Source organism: Neolamprologus brichardi, chromosome 9 (assembly GCF_056152115.1).
Source record: "Neolamprologus brichardi isolate AB-2024 chromosome 9, ASM5615211v1, whole genome shotgun sequence".
Lineage (NCBI taxonomy): Eukaryota > Metazoa > Chordata > Actinopteri > Cichliformes > Cichlidae > Neolamprologus > Neolamprologus brichardi.
Genome location: NC_142112.1, coordinates 38,771,452 through 38,789,610, shown reverse-complemented (window position 1 = coordinate 38,789,610; position 18,159 = coordinate 38,771,452). Strand labels below are relative to the sequence as shown.

General features: G+C 44.0%; 2 protein-coding genes across 4 annotated transcripts in view; both read right to left on the bottom strand.

Moving 5' to 3' along the window:
- Window positions 1–18,159, bottom strand: part of LOC148101640 (protein NLRC3-like) — a 91,150-nt gene that overhangs the window by 47,827 nt on the left and 25,164 nt on the right. For 2 of the 3 annotated variants that reach the window (XM_087846578.1, XM_087846580.1), the window contains 3 exons: window positions 17,543–17,716; window positions 15,014–15,187; window positions 14,060–14,339 (listed from right to left, as the gene is read on the bottom strand). In XM_087846578.1, coding sequence (XP_087702704.1) covers window positions 14,309–14,339; window positions 15,014–15,187; window positions 17,543–17,716 — 379 coding nt within the window. In that variant the 3' untranslated portion in view covers window positions 14,060–14,308. Of the gene's footprint in view, window positions 1–14,059; window positions 14,340–15,013; window positions 15,188–17,542; window positions 17,717–18,159 lie in introns of those variants that run through there. The other variant, XM_087846579.1, reaches the window with a different exon arrangement.
- On the bottom strand, window positions 4,634–8,390 carry LOC148101641 (dynein axonemal heavy chain 5-like). Its single transcript, XM_087846623.1, has 5 exons — window positions 8,188–8,390; window positions 8,046–8,120; window positions 7,845–7,934; window positions 4,936–5,007; window positions 4,634–4,810 (listed from the first exon to the last, which is right to left on the bottom strand). The coding sequence occupies exons 1-5, from the start codon at window positions 8,386–8,388 to the stop codon at window positions 4,634–4,636; spliced, it is 615 nt and encodes a 204-aa protein (XP_087702749.1). The 5' UTR covers window positions 8,389–8,390.

The following is an 18,159-nucleotide window of genomic DNA, read 5'->3' as shown; positions in this document are numbered from 1 at the left end:
CTGAATCCTCACAGCTCCAATCACGTCTGACACATCCTGATAGGAATACTTCAATCAGTAAAGTACTCGAGTAAATGTACTCTGTTACATTCCAGCACCGGTCCTATCCACGCTGTCGCCCAATGGGGTCGGTGCCCCCACTGTGGACACGCCCCTGCGTAGGGGCGGGGTTTAAACTGAAAGAAGATAGAAACAAACAAAGAAACAAAAAAAGAGGATAATAAATATTTACTCACAGATTCAGAAAAGAAGATAAACTACAAGTCTAAAAGAGTGAACTGTTGTCCTTTACACTCACTCCATATTTACCTGAGGACATCTTAGAAGCACCTCCCCCCCCCCCAACAGTTGGGACAGATCATTTGGCAAATAAAAAAAGCAAAGCGGACCAAACATTTAGAAACAGATCCTCATTTCCTCCTAAAACAGCAGCATAACTTTGAATAATTCCCTGTGCCACAAAGTCACAGAGGGACATTTATTCTTCACCCAGTTAATGGGAATACCTTTCCTAGCTAACAGCAATAGTTTATCACATAGTTTGTGCTGCGAGTAATTTAATGTTAATTCTTTTGAGGGTAGGCCGAGAAGAAAATATCCGGGGTCCCTTTGGAGCCGATTCTTAAAAATATTACTTAGTTCTTGACCACTATGGTCTTCCGGCTCGTATCCATTCAAACCAGGGGCGAGACTTTGAGAGTCGTCTGATCAAAGACTTGTTGAAGAACATGGGGATACGGAAGTCGCGCACTACTCTGTATCATCCGCAAGGAGACCCTCAGCCAGAGCGGTTCAATCGGACGCTGCTTTCAATGTTGGGTACTCTAAGCACAGAAAAGAAACGTCAGTGGAGCCAGCATGTCCCTTATTTGGTCCATGCTTATAACAGTACAAAATGTGATGCAACTGGTTTTTCACCATACTTCCTAATGTTTGGCCGTGAAGCCAGACTGCCAGTGGACTTGTGCTTTGGGACCACAATTGACAAAGCTGAGGAAAGTCACTCACGCTATGTGTCAAAGCTTAAAGAAGATCTCCGTCAAGCCTACAAGCTAGCATCTGAGACGGTAGACAAAGTCCATCAGAAGAACAAAAAGGGCTATGACAAGAGAGTTTGTTTCCAGTCTCTAGAAATAGGAGACAGAGTCCTACTGAAGAACTGGGGTCTCAAAGGGAAGCACAAGTTGCAAACAAGATGGAGTCCAATACCTTACCAAGTTGTTGGAAAAATGCCCAACCTTCCTGTCTACTAATTGAAGAAGGAGAAGTGGTCGTCTAAAAACAATCCACAGGGATCACCTCCTTCCTATTGGCCAACATGTGAAATTGCCAATGCCTGAAGAAGGCAATAACTGTTGTGACGGACAAAAACCAAAGGGCAAGAAACCAAAGCAGGCCGCAGTTGCGTCTGACCCTCAGCTGTCACAGGATTCTGATTTGTCCTCAGAGAGTGAATACTATGAGCCTCAGAGATACTACTACACTCAAGAAGAGTGAGAGAAGCATTAAGACAGGCTCTTAGATCTCAAGCAGTGCCACAAGAGGATTGTGCCAGGATGACGTCAGTGATGAAACTGATTCTGATCAGCGAAGGAGGAACTGCCACTGGAGGATGAAGACGTTAATCGGGACAGTGAGACTGAGCCCGACCAAATGGTGGATATTCAGGAGGAGTCTGACCAAAATGAAGAAGATGATCAAGATTCTGCCCCAGAACCTGATCTGGATCCCAGAACAGCCCGGTCTGCCAAAACTCAGAAACCAAATACACACCGTAATCTTCTGGGTGACACTCCTAAACTAAGGCCTAAGAGACAGATTAAACCAGTAGTTCGTTTAACCTATGATGAGCCAGGAAAAGCTAAAGATCAGCCTATCACTATTATACATAGAGGGGTTGTCATCACTATAGGCAAAGACTAAGAGCCATAGTATGTAAAAAGGGTCATCCTAATTCCCAAGAAGTTCTTGTAGTTCCTTGGTAGTCTGTTGAGGACACCAGACATTTAATGGGGGGAGGGTGTAACCCGGGTTAAAAAGATGCATCAATAGTAAAAGATAAGTAAAGTCTAAGAATATAAATATCAAAGAGTAAAGTTCATTTATTTGAATTTTCTTGTTTATTAAAAAGATCAAAGTTCATGTCAACTGATTAAAAAACATGTTTGCATTGTTTAAAATAAGTTATCTTTGTTTTATTGTGACTTGCTTGTCAGAACTGTAATCTCCTACGGGGATATGGTCTGTGAAGGTAACACAGGGTGGAGAAGGAAAAAGAGAGCGCGAGGAGAGAGGGCGGTGGTGCATGAGTTACACGGAGCATCCGGAGAAGTTAGCTTGTTTTTATCTACTAGTAGTAAGTGTGTTTTGACTTTTCAGAAAAATAAGTCACAGTGTCGGTAAGTTAGTGACATAACACGTAAAGTTTCAGCGTGAAGCTGCTGGACTGTGTGCTTTGTTTCTTGCGGCCGTGCAGGCATTGAGTTAAAGTGAGGCTAACCCAGCCGTTCGCTAATAAGGACTACTGTGGCTGCCGTTTCGCTAAAGTTGTGGAACGTAACAAGCTGCAGAGGATCGTTACCGAAATGGATAACGACGGACACACCCCGGATAGTCACTCTTGCCGTGTCCCAATTCGGAGTATGCACGCTTGAAGTACGCATTTTAAGTGCGGTTACGTCACCGCCACGCGACGACGGCTGTCCCAATTCGAAGTGTACTTGAAATGCATACTCCAAATGCGCCGTCGATTTCCCCAAATATCAAGCGTGGTCCGGTGCACGCTTCGTGGTCCCATATATCCCACAAGTCATAGCGCGGCGGTGGGTGTGGATAATTTTGCCGCAAAATACGGCGGAAGGGAGCGGCCAAGAGTGAACTGTCAAAAGTAAGTACTGAACATGACGTCACTTATTCATGTGCGAATGTTTAATAATGAAGAACAATAAAACATTGCTGTTGGCCACATGTCGGCAAAGTTATGTGACACTAGTGATGTTTGTACTTTCAGCATTAACTTGGTTTTTAAGCCTCTACTTCTAAATATACATATAGTCGACCTTAATCTTACAGAGCATCTGATGATTTTATGGTTAATTAAAGTCAGTCATATATCCACAAACACAACAAGCTGAAAGTCAGTGATATATATATATATATATATATATATATATATATATACAATACTATAATAATGGCCATATTAAATTTACATTACCACAGTAAGATGACTTTAGTCTCATGAACAACATTAACTAATTATTATTTACTAGCTAATCTTAAATGACTGTTCAGTACAGAAATGAAGCCCTTGAATCATGTTTTACAGTCCTGTGGTCTCAGCCTCAGATACTCAACTAATCAAAGTGATGTCATGACAAAAATGAATGACCAACAAAACATTTTTCTCCTTCATTTCTGTCAAACAAAGCTGTATGTAACGTGTCTCGCGGTTAGTATCATGGTTGCTAGGCAACCTTTACAGCGCGACGAAGCATATACCGTCCCATTTCACAAGCCTCTCACTTCCGCACTTCTCGTATTTATAGTACGCACCGTCCGTAGTACGCGTAGTGTGCGTACTTCAAGCGTGCATACCCCGAATTGGGACACAGCATCTGAGTGCCCGCTCACTCAGACTACCTCTGGCAACGTGGGAAGCTAAAACAGGAAGCTTGTGGAGCACGTGGAGATCACGGACCTTCCTCATCTTTGTGCTACTGCATTCAGAGCGGAGTGTTTCTGAAGGAGCTGAAGACAACCTGTTGCCTGGATTAATCTGGTGGGAATTGCACGTTTCACAAGGTACTGAGTTTATTTATTTATGTTTTGCTGGTTGAGTGAAGAACTTCCGGTTGGGAGATCTTTTGGATTTATACTGGAGCAATACAGGCCTGCAACGTAGGGTTTATCTCTGCCGGCTTTAGGTTTAGTTTGGGACTGTAATTGTTTTATCACTGGTGGTTTACACTGTATATGTGGAGATTCTGTGTACAGTGGGTAAATTGCTGTGTGCGTTTTTTGGTTTGCCTGAATACTGAAATCTGCCATTTTATTATTTTGTTTTCATTGTTTGGTAAATTAAAGGAGGGTTGCAATGCTCTACTTTACATGGTGTATGACATGATTTACTGCACTATAGACACTAGTGTTCATTTTTGTGTGTAGTGCTACTGTTAAGGAATAAGCTTCATTGATCCCAGAAACAAAAGAGAAGTTAATTTAAAAAATATCGTACGAGAGTACACTAGAAAAAGAACCCAAAGCCCATTTATTTAATGGTATTGAGTAAATGAGGGCTACAGTTAGAAATATCCTGTCTCAGAGTGACGCTGAAAAACTAGTTCCTGCATTTATTACTTCCAGGCTGGACGACTGTAATTCATTATTATCAGGAAGTCCTAAAAACTCCCTGAAAAGCCTTCAGTTGATCCAAAATGCTGCAGCAAGAGTCCTGACAGGGACTAGAAACAGCAGATTTCTCCTACACTGGCTTCTCTTCACAGGATTGACCCCTCATGGCTGCCCCTCCCTGCCCCTTTCTTTGCTGTCAGTCTCTTCCTGTTTAAAGAGAGTTCTTCCTTCCCACCATCAACAAAGTCTTCATATATGGCGTCATGTGATCACTGGAAGCTTAAAACATCTCCCTTCTTGTGCTCAGTGAAAGCCTGAATGGATGGAGGTGTTTTACCTGCTGCGACCTGAGAGCAGGTAACATGATGTGAGTCAGCAGAGTTTCCAGACTGTTCAGGACGCCGCCGCCGCCGCTGCCGCCGCCGCCGCTGCAGTCCAACACGCCAAAGTTCACTTCCTGGAAACATCAGGTTGCACCAGAAGATCAGAATGATTGGCTGCATCCATGTCACGGTCAACCAATGAGGTCTGTGCAGTTTGTTAAAGTTGCAGGTGAGGAGGTGACCCAGACCAGTTACTGACCTGCTGCACGTTAGCGGTGGTTATGGCCTTCTCAGTGGTTCTCAGGAAGAACAGACATTTCCCCAGTAAAGGCTGGAAATACAGAACGTGATGGAGTTCAGGTTCCTTTAACGTGACGCAGACAGAGCACTTCCTCTGCACTCTGTCACCAAAGTTCACCATGCAAAGGAAAACCTTTCATGGGCTTTAAAGACGGGGTGGTTGGAGAGCTCTGCAGGCTGCTCGTTACCAGTGATGGGAGTAACGGCGCTACTTTTTTCAGTAACGAGTAATCTAATTACTATTCCTATCGTTACAACGCCGTTACAGTTACTAACAAGAAAATGTGGGGCGGTGCGTTACTATGTTTCAACAAACAGACGGTTGAAGCTGTGTTCAGCTTCCAGCAGCTTATATCAGCTGCAGGAAGTAGCTGTAAGTAATCTGGGCGCTGCAGCTTTAAGCAGCTGTGCTCCCGCAGACAGACCATCACTTTTTGGCACAACAGCTGGAGCTCAGGGGGCAAAACAATCGCATGAGTGCTGCTGTTTGACTGAGGAAGAATAAAGGAGTCGTGGTCAATCACATGACCACTTACAGACAAAGCAACAAGGTGACATTTACCAGTTTATAAACTGTGTTGATAGGCCAGTAAAACCAGTCATGATGAACAATATAAACGCGTGTTTGTTCCTCAATAGTTTCATGTTGACTGTCTGAGGACAGCAGCGAGACCTCTCTGCTTATGAGCTGCTGTCAGACCTGCAGGTATCAGGCTGTGATCTTCACCTTTATACTGGACACTAATTATTATTTTGGAGTCGCACAAATAATTTGTGGCATCTTATTGAAGAACAGCTGATTGTTCTGGAAACAGTTTAATGGTTATTAAAAAAATGGTAAAAGGTAAATGGCTGCAAATAACTTTGTTGTTTGTAAAGCTTGTGTATAATTTTCAAATTTATATTTAAAGTTATGAAAATGATTCGTTAAACATGTTCGTGGTTGTTACAGTAAATATAACTTTTTATGTTTTCTGTCTGATTTTAGATCAGTTGTGTTAATACAGTTTGTCAAAATGAAAACATACGTGTAGATTCAGACACGTGAGGTTGTGCTGAAAACAATGAGACCAAACAAGGCAAAGTAAATAGTTTTTAAAGGTAAATGTGGAGGAAACATCAACAGTTGTCACGGCTGGGGCAGCAGTCGTGCGGTGGAATGAATGAGGACCCGAGATGCAGACGGCGGTGGAGATGCAAGTGGAGATTTATTTACAATGACAATAACAAAGGTGAGGGAAGAAGCGAACATCATGCTAAACTGGGACAAACTAACAGACAAAGCAGAAAACATGAGGGCAGCAGGGAAACACAGAGATGACACGAAGAAGGCAGAGAGACGTGGAGACACACCGATGGACACGGAGACACACAGAGTCATGCAGACGACGCCAACACAGGCAGACACACACTATAAATACACACCAGGTAATGAGGGGACGACACACAGGAGGGGAGCACAGCTGGACCACAAGACGAGACACAAACCTTCAAAGTAAAACAGGAAACACACAGACTGTTTTACAACACAAGGACAGGAACAGAGGACAGACACAGGCAGGGCTGAGAAAACACGGAAGCACTAAACATAAGAACCAAACCCTAAGAACGAATACAAACTCAGAATAAACACCAAACACAAGATGAAACCAAAAGGAAACACAAAACGCTGCGACCCAGGACCCTGACAAAAGGAGTTCACAATGGCCGATTATACCCTGGAGCCCAGAGGGTACTTTTAAAGTAACACAATAGTTACTTTTCAAGTAATTAATTACATCTACAACCTTGTCCCTCAGTTACTAAGTTACTTTTTTGAATAAGTAATTAGTAACTATAATTAATGACTTAATGAAAGTTTAATGACTGTTTGAAAGTAACTTGCCCAACACTGGATATGAGCGAGTTTCCCAGCTGATGCAAACTGGAAAGCTTCTCCTGTTTGAAGTGGATCTATTCAGCTTTTATTTCCTGATCATTTTAAGCATCAACAAAGTTTCTAAAAACAAGCAACAGTTTGTCATCATTCATAAACTCTGACGTCACAGGAGTGTTTTTATTCCTGTCCCATGTTTGAACGTTTCTGCATATCAGAGCTGCCAACACGGCACCGACTCAGGCTGGAACTGACTTTAAATACTTCATCATTCATGATCCTGTTCAAACCACATCCAGGGGAAATGTTATTAGCATGTAGCCTTTAGCTCACGTTGCTGCTCCTCCATGTTTGTAGTCCTTTTTTTCTGTGAATAAGTGTTTGTGGAGCTTTGAGCTCCTCAGACTTCGGCCTCTCGACCTCCTGATGTTCAGCCTGCAGCTGTCAGTCATCCAGTGTTTGCTCAAAGACTTTAATCACCTCGTTAACCAAACAAAGCAGCACAGTTTGATCCATGGAAACACAAACACGCTCAGGCTCATCGTCTCTGAACAGGACAATGATGAATCGTAGGCTCGGGATTGTTTGGAGCTTAAAGAGAAATCAGATACATCAGAACACAAAAACCCCGAGAGGTGGATCAATGTGACGTCACACAGCTCTGAGTCCTCGAGTCTGATCCAGGCTCGTGCTTTAAGACACGTTTCTGTGTAACACTCAGCTCAGGTGTGTTCAGGACATTTGCTTGGAAGAAGCCGTCTGTGGATAAATCCTGCTCTCCACCTCAGCTGTCAGGTTTATCCAGAGAACGGGCGTCCTGACTTCCAGCAGCCCCACAGTCCTCGTTTCTAATAAACTGGCATCACTGAAAGAACTGTCTGCCTCGCTGTTCAATAATCTGCTCTTTGCCAATTTCCCAGCAGAACCTTCCACTCATATCAGCATTTTTCTGTGATTCTCACATGAACTAAGCATAAAAAGCTGAAGCCAACCTCAGAGTTCCCCGTAGTGAGGAAGAGTTTCCTCTGAGCCACAGCTGAGTTTGATGCGTCCACAAAGGAAGACTGACAGGAGGACAGACTCTGGGAGAAAGGCAGATATTAAAAGATATGAATACAAAGTGCAACAAACAGCAGATTATGAAGAGCGGTTAGACCTTCATGTGTCCGTCATTGAAATGTGATCAAAGTTACCTGTTTGACATCCTGATAGAAGAAAATCAGCTTCTTGGATCCGTTTGCAGCAAAGAATTCATGGATCAGACTGAACTGGAAGAATCAGACATTAATGACTCAAAGGTTCAACTCTGAGGAAGGATCACGTCTCTGAACTTACTCTGTCATCAGAGACGATGGCGTCTTCCACCGCCGCCTCCTCCAGGCTGCCGGCGTCTGCCAGCCTGCTCATCAGGTATTTATGTCGGGCATCCAGAGCTGCCCGCCGTTCCTCCTTCACGGCTCTCGCCTGTTTGGCTACTTCTCTCCTCGCCTCATTGGACAGCAGCGTCGTCCTTTTACCAGACACCTGGAGAAACATCAGCTCAGTCTACAGACGCAGAGACCAGCGAGAGCCAAACATCTGCAGGTTTCTGAGGACCACGTTTGACCCTGACTGGAGGCATCGATTCTGAGTGCGACTGCCTAAACTGAGCTACTGCCCCCCCTCCACTGAGACGTTCTCCTGTGATGTGTCATGGGGGGAAGTGTTCCTCACGGTTGGACTCGTGAGAAGTTCAGTCAGTTTATTCAAACTTTTTCAGTCTCTGGATTTCAGCAGAAACAAATGTGAACACAGCACTTTTTGATTGAGTATAAAAGGATGAAAGAGTCAGTGATCAGTAACATTGTTGCTGACTGATGCTGTTGTAGAGCTGTCTGTGGATCCTCACGTTCCTGGAAGCCTTCCCTGGATTGCTCAGATATCATTAACTTGTTTGTGTTCAGTAGAATCAGGTGTTGTGGATGCAGGTCGTAGCTGTGTGAGGCCTGTACAGTCAGCGCTGTGTGAGCGCTGTGTAACGTTAGCTTAGACTTCTTTCTGTTGTTATCATCCTTCAGCTTAATGTTGTTTTCATTGTGCATCACAGGAAGTGTGGGTGGCTGTTAGCCTCACAGCTCATGGAGAGTTGCTGCTGCTCTGCCTCCTTTTTGATGTTTCTGCTCTTTGTGGCTTTGTGTTACTTTGTGTCGTGTCTGAAACAAAGTGAGTCCATGTTACTAACTGTAGTCTCTGTCTCGTGCACAGCTGACTGTTGTCTGAATGAAAGTATTTTTGTACTTTGTGTAATCTGTTGGGTCTTTGAGCCCTTTTTAAACAGCATATGAGCCATATGTATGTGTGTATATGAAAGGTTGTTTGTAATACATAAAACTGTTGCTTATTCTAGAGCTGCTGCTGTGCCTGATTGGTCGACTCGCTCTAAACTGAAGGTTGATTCTTTTGGTTTTTTACATGTTGTCAATAAACCAACTTCTTTATGATTTGAACGGCGTCTCTGACGTGTCACAGGCCTGTCAGCTTTCTTGGTGGTTGGTACAGTTTTGAGCTTCATGCTCTGGCTGTTGTTGGGTTTTCCTCTTTCATATTAAAGCTTTTGTCCTACATTTGCTCTAAAGTCTAATTCTAATCCCAGCACTGTGTCTGGGTGTGTGATGGTTGTTTTCCTGCTCTTTCTCATGAAACAGTCACAACATTGTCAGTCCAACTTTCACTCTAAAACAGTTTCAGACACTCTTTCAATAAACTGTGAGCGAACTGTGAGCAGCCTCTCAGCTGCTGGGACTCGGGCCTCAGCTGGGACACTCCTCATTAAGGTTTCTGTTCTTGGTGCTGAAGGAACAAAGATAGATAACAGACATGTAACAGGACGCTGACCTGCAGGTGAAAAGAGACTTAAGTATGATTTCAGTTGAACTTTTATGAAAGAACCAGATGTTTGCAGGGTCATTTCTGCTCTGGCTTCTGGCAGCAACCTTACCTGCAGGTAAACAGATGATTTCCAGGTTTCTGTCCCCTCTTGGTCTTTGACCATCAGAGTCACAATCTCTGGATTTGTAGTCAGGAAAACTTGAAATGTTGGATGGTAATTTGGGCCAAACTTTAAGTGAAATTGTGTTTGCTAAAAACCAACAGAAAGGTGCTGTTTTCATGACCAGTGGGTTATCCAGCAGTTTGATTCATGTCAGCAGCATTTAGTTTGTAACTGCTGACTCACCTCTGGCTGTATCCTGCTCTCAGGGTCACAGTGGACACTGTACCTTTGACCGAAGCTGCAAAGACAGTCAGCAGGGGTCTGGATGCATTCAGCACCACGTCCTTGTTGGGCCTTCAGTGACAGGACAGTTTATTATGCTGCTAACGTTAATACGTCTGTTCACCTGTAGAGCTCATTTAAACACATCAGGTGTAGAACATCATGTGTCATGGCGTGTCCAAATTCACAGGCTGCATCCTCCTGAGGACCCGGCCTTCAAGGTCTACGTGGGCCGGGTCCTCCAAAGGTCGGGTAGGCGGGAAGTGAGCGGCTGTGATGGTCTGGCCTTCAGATTTGTGTCACCGCTGTCTCGGTGGAGTTTAATAAACTCAGCTGTCTGCTCCTTGCTGTCTAAAATATAACAGGACACTGGAGTAAACTCTCGACCGTCTCACACTTCTGTTTAATCAGTTTGATGTTTATTCAGCTGTGTGAAAATTATAACTCTAATCTCAGCCAAACCGATTTACTCAGGAACAAATAAAACACTGAAAAAAGTCAAACAACAACATTTTTAAGTTGTCTGAGTGACTTATATATCATGTTTAACCTGAGCAGTGATGGGATGGAATTATTTGAAGTGCTTCAATTCTATGCTTTATATTAACTAAAATGCCAAATAACCAGGGGTGCACATGAGTGGTCCGCAGGTGCGTCGAAATAAATAAAACAAAATAAATAAATAAGATTTTCTGGAGGAGGACAGACATTTGTTTAGAACTCTTAAAGATGTCGAAGAAGCTGCTTTAAGCAATTACTTCCTCCACCTCCAAAGAAATGTCAGAAGGAGTCCGAACTGCAAAAGAAGTGTGTATCCTCGGAAAAGTGGTTGCAGGAGGTGAGCTGGCTTCAAACAAATGATGAACGGACAGAGATGTGGTGCAGAATGTGCCGTGAAAATCCCACTCTAGCTGTCCGCTAGAGTGGGATTTTGAGGACATAGTGTAGAGACACTGACACTCACTGCCCTGGATGTAAAAAAGGCCTGAATGTGTCATAAACTTAGGAGTAGACTTGTAGGAGACCCTCCCCCACCTTGAGCTGTGAAAATAAGACAAAGAGAAGCTAAAGCTGAGTGGAAATTCCCCAGAGGATACCTGGGTGGGGTCTCAGTGTTTGTAACGGGATAACTTTGGTCAGGAAGGGAGATGGACTTTGACCGACAGGAAGTGACGTACGCAGAGACACATACACATATATGCACATACGCACATGCAGGCACTCCCGTGCTCACACACACACAAACACAGTGCTTTAGTTTTATGGCACATCGTAGAGGGCTTAGAATGGGGGTCACTTCTATAAAACTGTGTGCAATAGACAAAGGAGCTGAGATTTGCAGAGGGACACCGGCCTTGCATCTCCCCTTCTAGAAGGTTCATGCGTAACTGAAGATGAGGTTTTGTGAAACGAGTACTGAGTCTGGTGTCGTCTCTGATGGCCTGAGGAAGAAAAAAGAACCGGGGTGAAACTGCTTTACACAACACTGCATATAGTAATACAGTGTAGTATTGAACTTATTAAACTTAATTAAACTTAATAGTGTAGTATTAAGTGGACACAGCCCTGAAAATAAAGGCATTAGACCATGTGTCCTTGGGGGGTAGACGGCTATAGACCTGAGAAAATGTAGATACCAGGCGAGCATCTTCTAGTGGAAAGTTACTGAGACACTGTTGTTTAGACTAGAATGACAGAGCTTCTGTAATAAAACTGTCAGGGGCGCACCACCATTTGGAGCTCCGCAGCAACAGTTTATGCAGGACTCTAATTGTGTAAGAAAATTAAGTGTTGAATGATCTATTGAGCAGTGTTTTGTCTTCCATCGGATGCCTCTGAGGAATCAAAAGAACCTGGTGAAGTGTTGATATTTAATAGTAGCCAAAGACTGCGGGGGTTTGAAAACGATGTGCTGGGAGTTCGCTGTTCTCGCCCCGGTCAGCTATCGAGCTGGTGGGTAACAGACGTCTCCAAAAACGTCGGAGCACTTTTGCAAATATGTGATATCTTGACAAACCGAGCAGATATTTGAAGTTTACACTCCTACATTCTCAAACAGGAGCCCCAGCAGAGATGGATGGCTGGCGCGGCTCCCCGGAGCCCCCAGTCGGAGCAGATGCAGGGCCAGCAGGTGTGGAGACCCCTGGCTGAGGCAGCTGAAGCTGTGGGTGGCTGTCAGCCAGCTCAGGATGCCTTTTGGGCTGCAGCAGCATAAACTCCTCAGCAGGCTGGGTAAGCTTGCGTGAGCTCTCTGTGGAGGCTGTTGCAGCTGACTCACCCGAGCGGTGCAAACTTAGTTACCTTCAAGGCTCCAGAGTCAGCTGAGGTCAGCAGCTCAGCCTCTGGGGAGGCCCTGGGGAGGTTACAATCCCTGGAACAGCCAGATCTCTACAACCAGAAACAGTCTTTGCATGTGCAGCTTCAGAACCAGACTTGAAGTTCCAGTTAGTGTCCGATGTCCCAGAAACACTCAGGTGCTCAGTGAGCAATCTCTTGAGGCCAACACTCAGAAAGTAAAACAGTCTTTTGCTGAGCCTTTGTGGGAACATTTATCATCTGTGCTGGAAAGGTGGAAACATCTGGGAGATGCAGCCTTAACACACTGGGTTTCACACGTCCTTGGAGGCAGCTCACTAAACTCAGGGACGCAGACAAAATCAGCACTTGCAGGAACACAATGTGCCCTCTCACAATGAGCTTGGAAGCAGAAACTGAGTTTTCCTCACTGACTGTTTTAGACAGTATTGTGGGAGCAACACAAAAAGCAGCTTCAGCTGGAAACACACAGTTTAGTGTCTTTGCTGCTCGCTTTAAGTCACAATAAACAGAAAACTCATTGTGTCTCATGTCAGAATCAAATCACTCATATACAGGAAAGGAAGAGGCGGAGCTTATTTCCTGCAGGGAGAGGTTAGCAGTCTGTGTCTTTCTCATTTCTGACTCCTAAAGAGCTGAAAAACACAGGCTGTTATTGGCTGGCTGACACTGGGATTAATGTCCTTGAAGCCAGCAGTCTTTAATGTCCAGGTTCAGAACGGGCAGGTGAAAAACAGTCCTTTATGTTCTCTGATGTTCAATCAACTGTCCTGATTACTGAGGGAGCAGAGAAAGTGTCTCCATCACTCACCACAGCTGGATGCTCTGAAATCCTGGAATCCAGCTGTGGAGAGGAGCGCCGGCGGCGTGGACGCAGTTTAGTAATCAGGGAACGGGAGACAGGAAGGAAACACAGCTGGGACCAATTACACACACGAGACAGGAAACACTAACACAGGACTGTCAAAGTAAAACAGGAAATACAGAGTCCAAAGTAAGGAGACGTGGGACACAGTGAAGACACAGAAACAGAAACCAGAACTATAATCACAAAACTCAGAAACATAAAGAGTGAATCAGCTGATTCAGTGTTTGTGACAAAAACATGGATCCTGGTTAATAAGTTGTGTTTGTTTGTTTCTGTATTATTTTGTGTATCGTTCTCATGAGCTGTTGTTTTTTCACTGAAATATTATTTAATTGTTTTAAGCTTTTTGTTGACTTTGAAGTGCTTAAGTTGATATTTTTGAACATTTAATTTGTTCGATTATTGTAGAGTCGATAAAACTGTCAAACGCACAGCTGCTTCCAGCATGGCCGGAGGAGAGGTGGCCGAGCAGACGCACAACACACACAGCTCACAGGTTTGCATTTCTAGATATTGCAGATGTTGCAGAAATTGACAGTAAAGAACTCAGAGATCCAGCGCTGTCTCCTGCCCCTGATTTATACACCACAACACAACGACAGGCGTAACTCACACAAACGGGTAACATGAGGCTCAGATGCTTTGGACATGTTCACATATACTGGACACAGAATGATGAAGATGGAGCTGCAGGAAGGAGGAAAAGAGGAAAAACACAGAAAAGATTCACAGATGTGGTGAAAAAGGACACGACAGGTTCTCTTTGTTAGTTTGGTTTTTCTTTATTTGGTAAAGATTCAGAAATAAAGAGAAGATCACATGTTTGAATATAATATTAATGTTCTGTAATTACACAAGTTGTAAAATCTTTCCAGAGTGAGACAGAGACTGTGCAGAGACTGTAGAAGGACAGAGCAGCAGCAGAGCAGTCCAGATACACTGATGATCCTCTGTCAGATCCAGAGGGACACACAGGGGTGATGCTGGACTCTACATTGTGTCTGACAGTGGAGCTGTTCTCAGAGGAAGAGTCGTGGCAGTCCTGACCACCTGCAGAGAGAAGGAGGAAGAGCAGAGGAGATAAACGAGTGTTTCCAGAGACTCTTCATCAGCTGTCAGTCAGTGATGCAGCACATCCAGTATAAAGAGCAGCAGGGACTTCAGTGCTGAGACTGTACTAGGACTCATTGTTGCTTCACTTTCTCTAATCTTTGGATTTTTATTGAAGTTGCTGAAAATGTTTTTCCCTCCTAGTTTGAGTTTGGACTTTCATTCATTAGAAGAACCTTGGTGTGTCCACTCTGAGCTCTGTAGGAACCCCAACAACAAGCCCAACAATCCAGATGGACGTTCCAGCTGTTAACTGGAGGAATTCCATCCAAACATCTGCTCTCACTAAATTCTTCCTCACCTACAGACTGTGTTCTTCACTGCTTTAAACTTGGAAATGAATGCAGTCATTGGTCTGCGTGCTGCTTTGTTCAGAGAGCTGATTGGCTGTTGACAGTGTTTGATCAGAGTGTGTCAGCCGTTACTATGGTGACCATAAAGGTGAGAAACAGGAAGTGTTTGTGTCCAATCCTTAAGCCTGTCACCGTTCTCCTCTCACAGCTTCACTGAGAAGCTGCAGCTTTACAGGAAACACTGGATCTTTGTTTCATACTGACTGTGTTTAGTACAATACTGCTGACAGCACCACCCACTCACTCCATCACTCTACTTACTCCAGAGTCTCCAGTCTGTAGTCTGGACTCTGCTGAAGATCAGACAGCTGCTTCACATCTGGATCATACAGGTGGTTGTAGGTCAGGTCCAGCTGTCTCAGATGGGAGGGGTTGGACTTCAGTGCTGCTGCCAGATAATCACAGCTGATCTTTGACAAACCACAGCGCTCCAATCTGTATAAAGAATGAAAGATGTAAGTTTATCAGACAAAGTGCTTGAAATCATTCAGTGTTTCATCATCTGTTCAGAGCTGAAGAAGGTTCAGAATGTAGAAGTTTAGAAAATGGAAACTCCAAACAGCTGAAGCCAACAGGAAGCAGCTTCAAACAGGAAACTGTGCAGAGTTTCAGACTATATGTCCTGATGTAGCCAGTTGGATTTTGGAGATTTGAATCTCTGTTCTGTGACTAAGTCCTTGAATCATTTCTTCCAGTTGGTCCAACAAGACAGACTAAGTATTGGACATGTGTTGTGGCTCCATTAGGGGAGCTTCTAAATGTGATGTGATGGCCCCTCTGGGTCTGTCAGGTCACAGCACTGAAGAGAGCTCAAACTGGGCACACAGTTGTTCCAGTCTGGACCAAAGACTCTATACTGGGACTGAGGGACTGCTTTGACTGCACCCACTGGGACTTTTTAAAGGCTCATGTTCTCACTTAGATCATCGATTTCTACTGACATTTCTTTCTAGAAAAATGGGGATTACTTTGGAAACAGGAAGTATTTTCCCCAATAAGCAGCCCTGGATTAGTAAATCACTCCAACATGTTCTCAGGCAGAAGAAGCTGTCTTGTTATGAGGGAGAGAGGAAAAAGATTGAGGCACAGAAACTTGTTGAAAGAGAGATAAAGCAGCTAAAATCAGGTGTAAAAGTAAAGCAGAGGATGAGCTGAATAAAGGACACTCAAGGCTGGCTTGGAAAGGAATGAAGTCCATGGTGGGGATGCAGAACAAGGAGCAAAGATGAATGTGATGCTGAATCAGCAGAAGACTTGGACTCATTTGATTCCAGCTTTGATATCATTGATTTCAATGAAGAGCTTTGTGATTGTAGCAAAGGGCTGGTAGCTCTGAGAGTCCCACTGATGAGGTGTTTGTGTGGAAATCTCTTAGTGGGACCAAAGAGAGAAAAAGCCCTGGTCCTGATGCTGTGGGAGGGAAATGATTGAAGTGTGCTGTGAGGAACTGACTGGGAGATTTTCACACATTTTCCAGTCCTCCTTGGAACAACAGGAAGTTCCCAGCATATGGAAACAAAGGTTAAGTGTCCTATGGCACTCAGTGCTGTGGCCCCACCACCTCCACCTCTTTGTAAAGGAACTAACTGTAATCTGAAGCTTCAAATGGAACTAAGACTTCCTCCACTAGGTGGCAGTGTCTGATGAGAAAGTGTTAGTGGAGCTGGCCTGGAGTCAGAAAGAGGAAGATGCAGGATTTGGGCTGAAATGGGGAAAGTGGTTCACACTAGTGCCTTAAAGCAAGAAGGTTGTAGGTTGAAGCTTGTTGGCCTTTCTGTGGAGGTTGGATGTTCTCCCACAGTCCAATGAAATGCTGCTTAGGTTCATTGGTGCTTCTAAATTGGCTGTAGGTGTGGATGTGAGAGAGTGCTTGTCTGTCTCTCTCTGTTGGCCATGTGATGGACTGCTCACCTGTGCAGGTGGACCACGCCTCTTGCCCTATGACAGCTAGGGCACAGGCTGCAGCCCTGTGAGCCTAAGCTGAATAAACAGTTAGCAAAAATGATCCATAGATGGTCTGAAATCCTCCAGTTAGCAGTTTGGTAGATAGCTATGACATGCTAATCCCATCCAGCAGCTGTATTCTACCTGTAAGCTGATCCCTGCTGAGCCAAAGCACTTTTTCATATACAAATTACAACCTTTAATAGAAACCTATTGGTCAGCATCTTATTAGCCTGCTGTTAGCTTCATTCCACAGAAAACTGAGAGAAACTAACAGAGTTGATAAAGAATAAAGAGAAATGTGCTGATTTAAAGCCTTTGAAGTGCTTCAGATGATCTCTGTCCACTTCTGTCCACTCATTCATTCATGTAAGCTTTCTAATGCAGCTTTGATCTTCACAGTCTGCTTCATGAAACTCATTCTAACCCTGAATGTCAGAGTGTTCCTCCTTCTCTTTCCCATCATTCATGCTGGCAGTGGAGGAGATTTGGATGTTGGACTGTGTTTTGGATGATGTGTGTATGTTTGTGTTGGACTGCTGTCTGTAAAGCAAACGCACATTTTGCTTTGGATTTCAGTGTCACACAGACTTTAAGGTGGAATGAAGAGTTGGAGAGTTTCACAGTGAATTATCCAGTGGAGGATTTTTCTTCTTCTTTGAAGGTTTGAAATGTGAACATTGTTCTGCTGCAGTCAATGGACTAAACCAGAGAAGAAGAAAACAGACTTTACCATGAAGATCCTCAGTGTGGATCAGTATAATATCAGCCTGATGTCTGCAGTTTAGTGTCAGCACAACTTTCACATCATATTCATCTCAGCACAACTAAAACATGCTGACTGACCTCAGAGTTTCAAGTCCACATCCTGGACTCTCCAGGAAACCACACAGATGCTTCACTCCTGGATCCTGCAGCTTGTTCCAGCTCAGCTTCAGCTGTCTCAGATGGGAGGGGTTGGACTTCAGTGCTGCTGCCAGATAATCACAGCTGATCTCTGACAAACCACAGTGCTCCAATCTGTACAAAGAATGAAAGATGTAAGTTTATTAGACAAAGTGCTTGAAATCATTCAGTGTTTCATCATCTGTTCAGAGCTGAAGAAGGTTCAGAATGTAGAAGTTTAGAAAATGGAAACTCCAAACAGCTGAAGCCAACAGGAAGCAGCTTCAAACAAACACAACAAGAGAAAAAACTCTGAATGTTTCACCTTAAAGTCGTACATTTCCCATAAAAACAGGACAAAGACTTGAAAAAGTCGTGTTTTTCCTTCCAGGAACCACATGGCTTCACTTTTAAAGGTGAAGTGTGAAAGAAATGGACATATTTGAAGTCCAACACCTTTTTCCAGTCACATTATTAAAGCAGACAAACTACAAGCTCATTTTCATTCCAACAAGTCATCTTCTGACCTGGACTAACAACACTGGTCTCTATGTCCAGCTGGCTGTGAGACCAGTGCT